Here is a 12,848-nt window from a genome sequence, read left to right on the forward strand (position 1 = left end):
TGAAATGTTTCTCCCACTTGTAATCTCTTCTCTTAATCCTAGTAGATTTGCCAAAAGCCACAGTCCACATTTTGAATGTGGTGCTGCAGTTTATTCCATTTTTCAAGCAAAATTTAATGCAAATTCTTTTATCCATCTTTTTTGAAAGTAAAAATTCACCAAGTGCTTGAAAACACACAGAATGTTTTTGACTGTCAATAATAAAATGAATATTCAACTGAAAATGCAAACATACATCAAGAACATATGCACCAACAACATAACAAAGTTTCGAAAGTTGGCTATATAAAGCCCGCAGAATTAAATTCCCATTACATTTAGATGACACCTTGTATTGCATGTTGGCTTCTGTCTCATCAACACTCAAATAAGCAAATTAAGTTGAGGTATTTGAAATGTACATAACCATCTTCATTGTGGAGAAATGCAGCAGGTTGAGACAGACAGGTAGGTAGGTAGAGAGAGAGAGAGAGAGAGAGAGAGAGAGAGAGAGAGAGAGAGAGAGAGAGAGAGCATGTGGAACTGTAAGACTCTGAATTTCAAGTGTGGATAGAGTATAGTGAGTTGCTTGTGGTGTTTATTAGTTTGGGCATGGGATGGAACTCCTTTCCTGAGGTCAAGGTTAAGTTAGGTTGGAAAGTGACAGTTTGGTTGAGAGCTGAGGAAGTCAACAAATGGGAATACAGAATCTTAGATGTGATTACATACTGCTATGTAGTGTAGCCAGGGGTCAAGATCAGGTTGGAAGGCTACTGTTTTGTTAAGGATTAGCAAAGTCTTATCAATAACTTAATTTAATGTAGTACTTGTACTAGCTATCTTTGAGCAGAACACTATTAGAGGACTGTACATTAACTTTCTTTACAATGAGTTTGGTAATTTGATTCTTACCCCTAACTATAATTTGACAATAAATTGAGGAAGTAGTGATTATCTCTAGTGATTTGTTTAAGCAAACTCATAATAATATAATTAAAATGGTATGTTAGAAATTACGCAAGTGAGAAAATGCATGTGGAGTGCAGGAACTGTGAGAGGAAGTGCCAAGCAAATAAGAGCAAAGCGTCAGTAATGATGTAGTTTTTGCATATATATCCACTTTTTTTCCAGAAATTGTCTTCAAAAGCTGCAAAAAGCCCACCTATTTGCTGTTATTCATTTTTCAGAGTGCAGACAATGTGACTCTTGAGTCTGCCAGTGGCATGTTTATTCAAAAACATTTTGAAGTGAAGAATGAGTTCAAGTTGGCTGGTGAATCATTGTCTTCCGTTGCACAGAACACTGATTTTTCTCAAGCAGAAACAGCAGCAAGTGTGATAAACAAATGGGTGGAACAAGCTACAAATGGAAAGATAAAGAACATGGTTTCAGAAGGTAATGTTTTTCATACTGAATTTTGAGGCATGTAGACTTTTATAACAGTGAGTCTTTTTATTTTTAAATAGATGTGTTAATGTTCACATGTTTTTCTTAATTTGTGTCCTGAGAAGACATAATCTCATCTCTTTGTTACTTCATACAACTGTGAGGCGATGTCACATTGCATTTATCATGAGACAGTGAAAACATTAGGATGTTCAGTAAGGATATGTCATCTACTATTTAACCTTATGACCTACCAAAGTTCTTAGCTCTTTGTTCATACTTCTGCCTCAAAACCTCCGAAATTACTGAAACTAGATGCCCCTTAAACATCTAACATGTTTTGTTTTTTTTGAAGTTGAGATGTGTGTAATTTGTATGTTAATGCAGAATTTAGCATGACATTGCTACATCAGCAAGCTGTGTTAAACTTGGGTACCAGGTTCATTTATCAATCTTTCCCCTAACATCACATGACTTAATATTTTTCTATATTGCAGTTCCTTGACTCGCTAGCTTAGATTGCTAACACATACTTCACTAGAAGTAGTCGATTCAAATTCTATTGATGGAAGACACCAGTGTTTGGCCAGTAAAGGGAGAAGAGTTAGTAGTGTACTGATCCTGATCATGAGACTTTGTACCAGTGTCTTGGGTTGAGTTCGAAACCTGTCTGCAGTGTCTCATGGATTGAGAGCATAAACTGAAATTAGATATGCCCCACCTTGAATGCAGGCTGACAACACAACAGCTATTGACAAAGATTTATGTTTTTAAGGGAATGGGTATTACAGTAAAATCTAGAGCCTGCATGCATCTCACTGGATTAGGGAGTGAGTGAGTGCAGAGGTGGCATCATTCCCTGATATCCTAACTCCAATAGGCCCTCAGCTTCCCTGGAGCCCTGAATCGCTGTACACTGCTACATTTTACTCTGTGAACCTACATGTTTAATTTCTTTCCATTTCACTTATAATACTGGTTTTCCTTATGCATCTCTACACACACACACACACACACACACACACACACGCACGCACGCACACACAGCCTGGGATGCAACCTGTATGTCGTGGGCAAATGCGCTCTGGAATAGGCAGCTCACCAACATGCACATTTGTGTCCATCACTCACGTACAGCTGGAACTTACTCTCATTACTGAAGATAACTGAGTGCCATTCTGTACTAGTTCTAACATCACCCTCTTGAACTACACTCTTGCAGGAGGACATTCCTGGCTTTTTAACACTTTGACTTAGCTTGCACTTTTATTCCCCCCTCTTGAATGCCTTGGTTTGTCTTTACACTTTGCCCACAGTCTTTAGAGTACTGAAGCCCCCAGAAATGACTAGGTCAAAGCTAGCAGCTTGCAGCATATATTGCTTGATTTGGTAGCTTTGAACACATTTCAGCCATATACCTCTACCTATTATTATTACTGCCAGCTGCAGCTCTCAGTTGTTCCAGTGCTGTTGCCAGATGAGCTAAGAGTTTAAATATCAGCTCCTCCTTCTCAATAACCAAGATGTAATAAGCACAACTACTGTAGGGCTATTTCATCTCAAATCATACAGGTCAAGAGTGAATGTGTCACACCATTATTTCAAAGTTTGCAGGAAAAAAAAATGTATGTTGAAATTCAACAGGTTACCTCTCCAGAACTACAATATTTTGATTTTCTGACTATTTGTTAAAATGCTAATGACCTTTCTAATTGTTCCCAATACTGTGAGACATGATTAATACATACACACCTCATATATATATATATATATATATATATATATATATATATATATATATATATATATATATATATATATATACTTTTTGCAAATTTCAAAATTACATGTTTTGAAAATTTGAATAGTCACAGGATGTTGACTGTCTTGAGACTTAAGAAATTATAAAGTGAAAGGACTGCTGACTGTCAGTTATGACATTAACACATGAAATTCTTAAACTGTCAAAGTATTTGTACATAAAGATAAAATAATCTGAATTTTTCTATTTAGAAATTATTTTCTCCAAAATACCCATCCTAAGTGTTCTAAAAATTTCATGGTACATTAATTAGGACTGAACACTCAGAGTGTGCAATACTTGTCCGTACAAAATGTGGGAAATTTTTTAGGTAGACCTCTCAACGTCAAAATATCATCGACACTTAAATATTTAAACTGATCGCTGATTTTAAGTAAATGTCTTGCAAAACTGGTATTTCTGAATTGGAATAATTACTTTACAACATTATTTTATTTGAAAGCATTTTATAATGAAAATGGAATATAGAATATTTATGCCCATTGTTCATTTTTATGGTATTATTCATAAATTATTATTGTCTTCTGTCGTGATTTTACTTCTTAATGACTTTCCAGGAATCAAATCTGCCTACAATATAACAACCAACACTGCACTGTTAGAGAGTGATCTTTTATTTTTCATCTGCTTCTTGTATAGTTGTATTAACAGGACAATGAGACATCATAAAGGCAACGGTTATATCTTGCAGTTCATGAGACACACTTATTATCTGTCCCACCCAGCACTGACTGCAATACACAAAAGATATGAAGTGGCTCACTACAAAGTCTTCTAATGTATACTGTGGTCTCTGCATTTCACACATAGTAACAGGCTGCATTTTGTGGGGAACAGTTCTTGCAATGTATGTGCTACTACAGGATGCAGCTCAATAGTGACTTGATTCAATTTCTACCACAGGCTTCGTAGCAGATCACTGTTCTTTCATTTTTAAGTGGAATTTCTTTAATGTACTTTCACTTAGAATTAAGAGTTTTATGTTTGTCAATATCGTTGATATGGTGCATACGAATCCAGTAGCATCTCTTATAGCATCAACAGCTTTATGCTGGAGATTAAATCTTGTTACAAGATGTTTACAGAGACCTCCTACTTCATCACACGTACTTTTTCCATCTGAAAATACCCATTTTCTGTCTTAATTCCTGTACTACAGTATTGATCAAGCTCATAAATCTGAAAGGAATTTTTAAAATGAGATGCTGCACCATCAGTCACATACACATGTTTAGGAAATGTGTGGCCTCTAGATGCTATCTCATCAATTATCAAGCCGCAGCATACCATGTGTGTGCACTGTCCTGGATGAGATCATCACTTACAACAGCAAAACATTGTGATGTTCCAAGGAAGTGAGCAACACATGTGAATATCAAAAATGGTTCAAATGGCTCTGAGCACTATGGGACTTAACTTCTAAGGTCATCAGTCCCCTAGAACTTAGAACTACGTAAACCTAACTAACCTAAGGACATCACACACATCCATGCCCGAGGACCGTAGCGGTCGCGCGGTTCCAGACTGTAGCGCCTAGAACCGCTCGGACACCCCGGCCAGCCATGTGAATATCGCTACCTGTGATGTGTACCAGTGGTAACTTTGAATTTCATTTTGCAAAGCAACAGAGCAGTTCTCAGCAGAGTCAAAATAAGGAACTAACGTGTCAGTGTTCTGGGATGTAGCTGATTTTACTTCTGCTATGGCCTGTCTCTGAAGCCTCTTGATATGATGGTGAGCTGTTCCTTTCAGGACTCAATGCCTAACCTTTGTAACAAACTTCTCTGGCTCTACTGTCTTCTTTGCCAACTCTCCTCCCTCCCACAATGCATAGGTTACGTCATTGTCAGTATCGTGAAGATGTAATGCTTCAACAGTCGTCACTTCAGCACCAGGACACATTGCACTCTCCTGCAACCTACCGTATTTCCTCGAATATAAGCCACACTCGAATCTAAGCCTCATCTGAAATTTGAGACTCGAAATTCAAGGGGAGATAAAAGTTTTAGACCGCACTTCCAAATCGAAACAAAGTTGGTCTATTGTAATAAGAGACACAATTTAGGTCAAATGGATGAAGATACAGCTACAGTAGTTTGGTTCAAGTTGTAAGCTTAACAGTTAAGCTTTACCAAGTAGCCATTGCTATGTGTCATGCGCTCTGTCCTTAATTGTACGGGTACCCTTACTTTTTCACGTGCTTTGTCTGGTTTGAATCGATTGCTTATTTTGCTTTGATCTGATAAGTGCCGTTCTCTTTGTTATAGGTGTTTATGTCACTCTAAGCTGAAAATGCATTATTGTACTGTCATTCATTGTTTGTCACATTCAGATAATGAGTGTTTACGACCTGTCGCAGCTCGCGGCATGGCTTGCTTTTGTGCGCACTACTGCCGCTTACAATAAAAGAAATGAGAGGAATTGTCTCAGTAGCAAAACAATGGCAAGAGACTGCTATTTGTTATTACTTACACTGCTGCTTTCTTTGATAATGATCAACAAGAACCAAATAATAGACTGCGTATGATAGAAGATGTTCTGAACAAGAGTTTAGCGAAAATTTTTCTCCGCTTGAAAACCTTTGCAGACGCCTCTTTAGTACATTACATTCTGCACAGAAATTAGTCATCTTAGATTTAAAAATCTAGTCAGTTGCCGTGCTTCATTTCTGACTGAATCACTATTCAGCATAAGAATAACACGAATATAAACATGGCATGATATGTATATTCTTCCGCATTTGCTGTTGTCTCACTCTAGTTTTGTAGTTCATTAGGCATTCTGTAAATGAGATAGCAGCAAATGCGGAAGAATACATGGCATAATGTTTACATTCTTCTACCTTTTCTCTTAATTCATTTACTGATGCAGAAGTTTTGGTGCCAGTATTTATCTTTGTGCCTGCAAAGCATGCCTGTGTGGTGCTACATATATTCAGCGGCAGAAATTAGTTGTGACGGCACCTACCAACATTTTTCAGAGCTTCCGCTTACTTTGCACTCGATTCTAAGCCGCAGGCAGTTTTTTTTATTACAAAAACCGGGAAAAAAGTGTGGCTTAGATTTGAGTAAATACGGTATGTCTTATCTTGTGGCTCTTGACCTCTTGACTTACACACAAAAGCATCAGGTCCATCTCTGTGTACTTCTTTCCTGTGACACTGCTTATGGTGGAACAAACAGGTTTGAAATTAGTGCAGTAAATACATGTGCATAGTTCCTTCACTGGCTGGCATTTTACCCATTTTGGTCATAAGGAGTAAAAATTTAGAGAGACCAATTTTTAAATTTGAGTTCTCCTTTCTCATTAGGAGATGTGCTTCTCTTATTGATCTTGTCACGTGTCTTTTTTTCACTAACAGAGATAACGCCAGCCTGTTTAGGACTTTGCCTGATGCAATCTTTGTCATCACTTAAGTAATATTCCAGAGGAACAATAAGCATATCGTCTTGCAACAGATGCCCACAATAAGTATATGGACATGCCCAAATAGTGCTGTCATTCTTTATTTTGCAAGCATTTGAAATCAAATAATGCAGGGGACTAGGTATGTATTCCTGTATCTGCTGCTTAGAGTAGCTACCAGGAATCAGTGTCAGTAACTGTACCTTTTCAGTATTAGTGGCTACTGAGATAGCAGTATTTAGGTTTCGGAACCACACATTTCAGGTATGTATCACTATCTTCGGGCTCTGCACCACGTGCATCTACATTATACACTTCACAAAGTTTTGAAGATGTTGCTTGTGTAAAACTAGTTTCAATTTCTTCCACTTTTCTTTTTACATACTGTTTACTTCTTGTGCTTCTTATCTTTCCTGGACATATAAGGGGGGATATAGTAGGGGCTACAGCAGAAATGCTAACATCCAATGCATCAACGACTTCACACCCAGGAATATAAACAACTGCACTGTCTTCTTCAGTTTCACATTCGAGGTATGGTGATAGTTCAGGTGAGTTGTCACAATTTCTTCTTGTGGTGAGTCTAGCAATACCTGCACAATGGATGTGATGCTAGTAACATTACTTGAGGACCAAGACATTTCTGCAATACCTCTGACAGATTTCCAACAACTGTGAAGTGTTTCTCCCTTTTCTTAAACACCACATTCCTGTGTCTTCTTTCATAGTTCACATACCTCACTCTTTCACTACTGTATTTCTTCACTGACTCTGTATCTAACAAAAAGTTAAGACCAAACCAAAAACTTGATGCAGAGTGGTTTATGTGCAAGGTCTCACTTGTTTGTTACAAAAAGAAGAGTACTGGAAAGTGTTGCCAACATGCATATTTTGCACTGGAAATTCAGTGTTGCAAAATACGCAGAATGTTGAAAGATTTTTAACACTTTACACAGAAAAATATTGTCCACTGTGTTTGCACTGACTGCTAACATATTAACCAAACAATATTTTGTGTAATGTCAAAAGTTTTCGGATGGGTTTTTTCGAGTAAATACAGTCATTTGTAAAAACTTGTAAAAATGCAATTTTTACATTTTTAGTAATAAATAATTACATAATACAGATAGCTGGAGCAGAGAAGATACTGTTTATAACTACATCAGCAGTATCTGAAAATATGACAGAAAAAATTGTGTTTGGTGCCTTTCCAAATTAGAAAAAACAAAATTTTAAGTGGAAAAATTAACTTAAATTTTGTATTTTCATCTAAAATTTGTAATTTAAAGGAAGGCCGCAAGTGTCAAATGAACTTAAACACACTAAAAGGGAGCTTTAACGCTAAACATCTACCAGGTCTCCAATACTTTTGGTTTATTAGTTATGTGTTTTGTTTTTGTTCTCTGTTGTAAAAGTTATTTACAAAATATACATTTTTCAAAGGGCTCTGTCATTTACAAAAATTAAGATAAAATGGAAATACTTTATTTATTAACAATCATGATATAGAGGTCTAATATATATTTTTTTCTGAAAAATTCATGACCATGAGTTGACATGACCTGTACGATTTGAGGTGAAATCATCCTGTATTGCCAAACTATAGCCACCTCTCATTGCAAGAAAGTCACTTCCCACATTAAAGTGTAGGCAACTTTCACACTTTTAACCATATCTCACTACTCTATAGAGCTGTTTCCACACTTGCCCAATGTGATGATATTCAATTAGCACAGACAGACTATTTAACGCTAGCTGTTACTGAATAATTAACATTATGCAGGTTACTTCTCTTTCACTCAACCGCAAATGACTAACAGCATGTGATACTTACATTGTGGGAGAAACACCTCTGTATGATTTATAGCCATTACTTTGTTAATTAGATAAGAAATTACTAAATAGTTTGCAGTGGAAAGACGTTTTATCCCATATGCAATTTATCTGCCGTGGCAGCACAAATTGACATTAATTTAGGTTGGTTTTGCTACACAGGTATAAAGAGAATAGCAGTTACTATGTAAAACAAAATAAATAATTAAACAATGGAAGTTCTTGGACAGAATAATAACAGTGCGAAATGAAATAGAATGGATTGCTACTCACCACATAGAGGAGGCATTGTGTGACAGACAGGAACATTGAAAGAAAACTGTTAGATATTATAAACTGTTGGGCAAAGCCCTTTGGCAGATTCAGAAAAAAAAATGCAAACACATGGTCACTGTTGTCTCTGGGCTTCTTGGTTGTGCTACAGGAAGTTCATACGAGTAATTTGTATGGTCACTGCACTGACCAATGTTAGCTTTTAAATGGCATAATTTACTCTCTCTCTCTCTCTCTCTCTCTCTCTCTCTCTCTCTCTCTCTCTGTTTTCCTCCCCTGTCCCTCCCCCTCTCTCCGATTTAGAATGCCATTGAGTATACTGTGTCAAACTCTGTGTTTATTGAAAAGAATGAATTAAAAGGTATGAAAGTTGGAAGAGTTACCATTCTGGTGGTCAAAATATTTTAACAGTTCAATTTAAGTATAATTAATTCTTCTGTTTTTATCAATTACAAATACTAATAAATAATTTTTTTTCTGTTTCAGACAGTATCTCTCCTTTCACAAAATTAATACTTGTAAATGCAATATATTTCAAAGCACCATGGAAAATTCCTTTCAATAAGAAGCAGACATCAATTGAGCCATTTTATACTACTCGAAGTCAGAAGAAAGATGTTCCTATGATGTATATGAAAAAACGTCTAGGCTATAGTCAACTTGATGAAATAGACAGTGATGTTCTTGAATTACAGTATGAGGCAAGTTTATCTGGTAGTTTCAAATCAGGTGTAATAATTGACTACAGGGTAGTCAGAAATGGTCTGAAAAGCTTGTAAGGGTGCTGCAGAGTAGATTGTGGTGAGAAATAATTAAGAAAAAAATATACATTGTGCCATTTCAGGGTTAATTATCAGATACAACTAGTCAGTTCTTACCATAAGATAAAGGTTAGCACATGAGACTGCTCTGCCTTTGTACTACCATCCCATATCCAGTTTTTGTATTGCTCTCTTGTTCAGTTTTTAGGAAACCAAATGGAGAACACATTTGATGACACCACCTCTGGTGGGCCACTTGAATTTCCATGTGCATCGGCCTGATTGGCTAACTTCAATGCTAATTGTATATGGTGCAATGTATCAAATTTTTTCCTTAATTATTTCTCAGCACAGCCTCCCTGTGACACCCTTACAAGCTTTTCAGACTGTTCCTGACCATGCTGTATATTTATTATACTGGATGTCCCAAAAAGAATGACCTGATTTTAACTTGTAATAATATTCAGACAAATGTCACTAGGTAACTGAAACAGCACTAGCTGTAATTGGCATGGTCTAGAGTTTCAGAAAAAATCCGCTAGATGTTGCTATGAGCACTGACCTGGAGCGTCCAGCCAGTCTCATGCAATATGGCGTCCATGCAACAGAAGACGTATTGTGTTATTGAATTTAGTCATACTCCATTAGTGATCGCAGTTCAGCGGGTGTTTCATATTCGATTTCGTGCTAAACCACCGTCGCCAAAGAACATTCAGCAGTGGAATCAGCAGCTTGAAGAAACAGGGTGCCTCTGTAAAGGCAAAAGTCCTGGCCAATCATGTGCTCCTGAACAAACGGTGGAGCAAATCCGACGAACATTTGAGCGGAGCCCCTGCAAGTCTACGCGTCGTGCTAGCCGGGAACTTGCATTACTGCACCTGACAGTGTGGTGTGTGTTACAGCGTCGTTTAGCCCTCAAACCGTACCAATTTCAACTGGTACAAGCTCTTTGAGATACTGACAAAGTGGAGCGAGTGGACTTTAGCAATGCTAGTCTAGAGCACATGGAAGATGACACTTTTATGTCACAGTTGATATTCAGCAATGAGGCAACTTTCCATATTAGCGGTAAGGTTCACCGTCATAATGTGCGTGTATGAGGGCTCAAGAATCCTCATGAAACAATTGAACATGTACGTGATTCACCAAAAGTGAATGTTTTTTGTGCTGTTTCGCAAAGCAAGGTTTATGGACCCTACTTTTTTGAGGAAGAAACCGTAACAGGACAATCATATCTTGCAATGCTATGGAACTGGTTATTCATCTATTTCATCTATCAGCAAGATGGAGCACCACTGCACTGGCACAACAATCTGCACTGTTTTCTCAATGCCAATGTGCCTCAATGTTAGATAGGGTGTTTAGGATCACGAGACCAGGCTTTACACTCTTGAGCTCCTAGGTCCCCCATCTTAATACCATGTGATTTCTGCCTGTGGGGATATGTTAAACAATGTGTTTATGTTCCCCACTTACCTCGTGACATTAAGATCTTCTGTCTTTCCTGAGTAATTTAGTATGCAATTTGTTGGTGTTAAGCTCTTCTTCCTAATAAATAATTCTATTTAAAATCAGGTCATTCTTTTTGGGACACCCTGTATTGTGCTGCCAAGGAGCAATATTATTGTTGGGTAAACTTGTTAAAATTTAGTAATGCCATACTAAAAATGTTGTATTTCATATCAGAGTGAAGGAAAGAAAATCAATACAATCCGGGACAACCAGAAGATGCGGGAAAAACCCAGTAATTTTTTCATCCAAGAGAAAACCGGGAGAAACATGGGAATTTTTGCAATTACAGAAATTTTTCATTGTTCCAGTTTTCAGTTAAATTTTTGTAATTCTGACTGGTAAAAACCAATACTCCAACAAGGAATATTACTGTATCCTTTTACTGCAGAATAATACTGGAGCAATAAAACATGAATGTAGTGATGCCCCAGTTTGGAAATATCGTAAATCTGGGGTTGATGTGCAGAGCAGTCTGAGTTGTAGTGGGGAGGTGGGTAGTCTCCACCTGACATGTGTTTACATTTAGTAATTTTACTGCTTTCTCTTTGTTTACTGCTCTCGTGTCAAATAAAAACAGAACAGATTTCTGTGGCCGGTAGCTATCAAGTGAATAAAATATGTTCACATAATTATGGGAGGCTAAAATGTGTTGTTAGCATTAATCACCTTTCAGAACAATGAAGTTTTTTCTGTTGGCTTGCTACAGAAATTTGGCTTTCATTAATCTTTTCCGCTGAGGCAGTCAATTTATTTGAAACGAAGTGCTTAATTCCACACTATTGGCTAGTTTCAACTGTTCGCAGCATTTCAAGTGCACATTTTCATCTTCTAGTACATACAGGGTTATGCCATAATAATGATCCAAACATGAGATAATACAATACCGGTACTACAAAAAAATTTACATTCTGAAAAGCACACTGAAAAGCATAATACCAGGTCAAGGCCTATTTCATTGGGAATCTGGACATCTGAATGTGCACTTTAAGCCAGATCATGCATTGTAGTTTCGTTCACAAAATTCTGATGCTTTTGGAGTGTCCTCTGATGTCTTGTTTCTTTTATGACGTAATGTAAGATCTTTTAATGTTTTACATGTATGAACATACAGGCTTCCTACATCATTGTAGCTGCGCCAAACGCAGTGATGCTTGTTATCTGGCGCTCTCTGGCAACTGCTGGAACAAGCCTGTTTCTAACAGATCACGGGAAAATATTGTGAATGGTGGTTCGAAAAGTGGTACTTTCAAAGTAAATTCCCTTTTATGCAAGATGAACTATGTATGAGAATGTAAGATGAATTTCTTGAATCACAGAGCATTTGACTCTCATTTCAAAATCAACTCTTTGATGATGTGCCAGTTAGATGATTTCGAGCGTAGAAGATCAGACATTTATGTCATTATTAAAAATTTTATTGGCACATTTGTGTGATGTATCTTGTATACAAAAGATCAACATTATATGTGAAAGCTTAGCTTCTCTTGCAGCTTATTAATCTCCGAAACCAATATTATACGTGAGAGATTTGCTGTTCTTGTAGCAACATTATGTATATTAATTTAAACCATTAACTTTTCCTATTTGTATGTTCACACTACTTAAGTGATGTTGCTATTGGCTGACTACACCACGTGTCCTATGCTCTGAATATCCGCTGTCATCGGCTGGCGAGACCACATGGCATGACGTATGACTGGCTTACAAAGGCGCACCACAATCTTGATTTCGATCCTTTGGAAAGTAACATGCGGTGCTTCGTGGAATTCAACTTTAAATAATACAAAAGTATGCAGCTTAAATGTTACTGCATGTCAAAGATCTTTCCAAAATGTGTTTTTTCCCCTGTGTGATATGATGTAGAGTTTGTGGATTCC

General features: G+C 37.1%; 1 protein-coding gene across 1 annotated transcript in view; it reads left to right on the top strand.

Moving 5' to 3' along the window:
* Nucleotides 1-12,848, top strand: part of LOC126456961 (leukocyte elastase inhibitor-like) — a 136,829-nt gene that overhangs the window by 16,727 nt on the left and 107,254 nt on the right. Inside the window, exons 4-5 of the mRNA XM_050092896.1 lie at nucleotides 1,167-1,374; nucleotides 9,185-9,399. Of these exons, the coding sequence (XP_049948853.1) occupies nucleotides 1,167-1,374; nucleotides 9,185-9,399 (423 nt within the window). The remainder of the gene's footprint in view (nucleotides 1-1,166; nucleotides 1,375-9,184; nucleotides 9,400-12,848) is intronic.

This window comes from Schistocerca serialis, chromosome 2 (assembly GCF_023864345.2).
Source record: "Schistocerca serialis cubense isolate TAMUIC-IGC-003099 chromosome 2, iqSchSeri2.2, whole genome shotgun sequence".
NCBI classification, from domain to species: Eukaryota; Metazoa; Arthropoda; class Insecta; order Orthoptera; family Acrididae; genus Schistocerca; species Schistocerca serialis.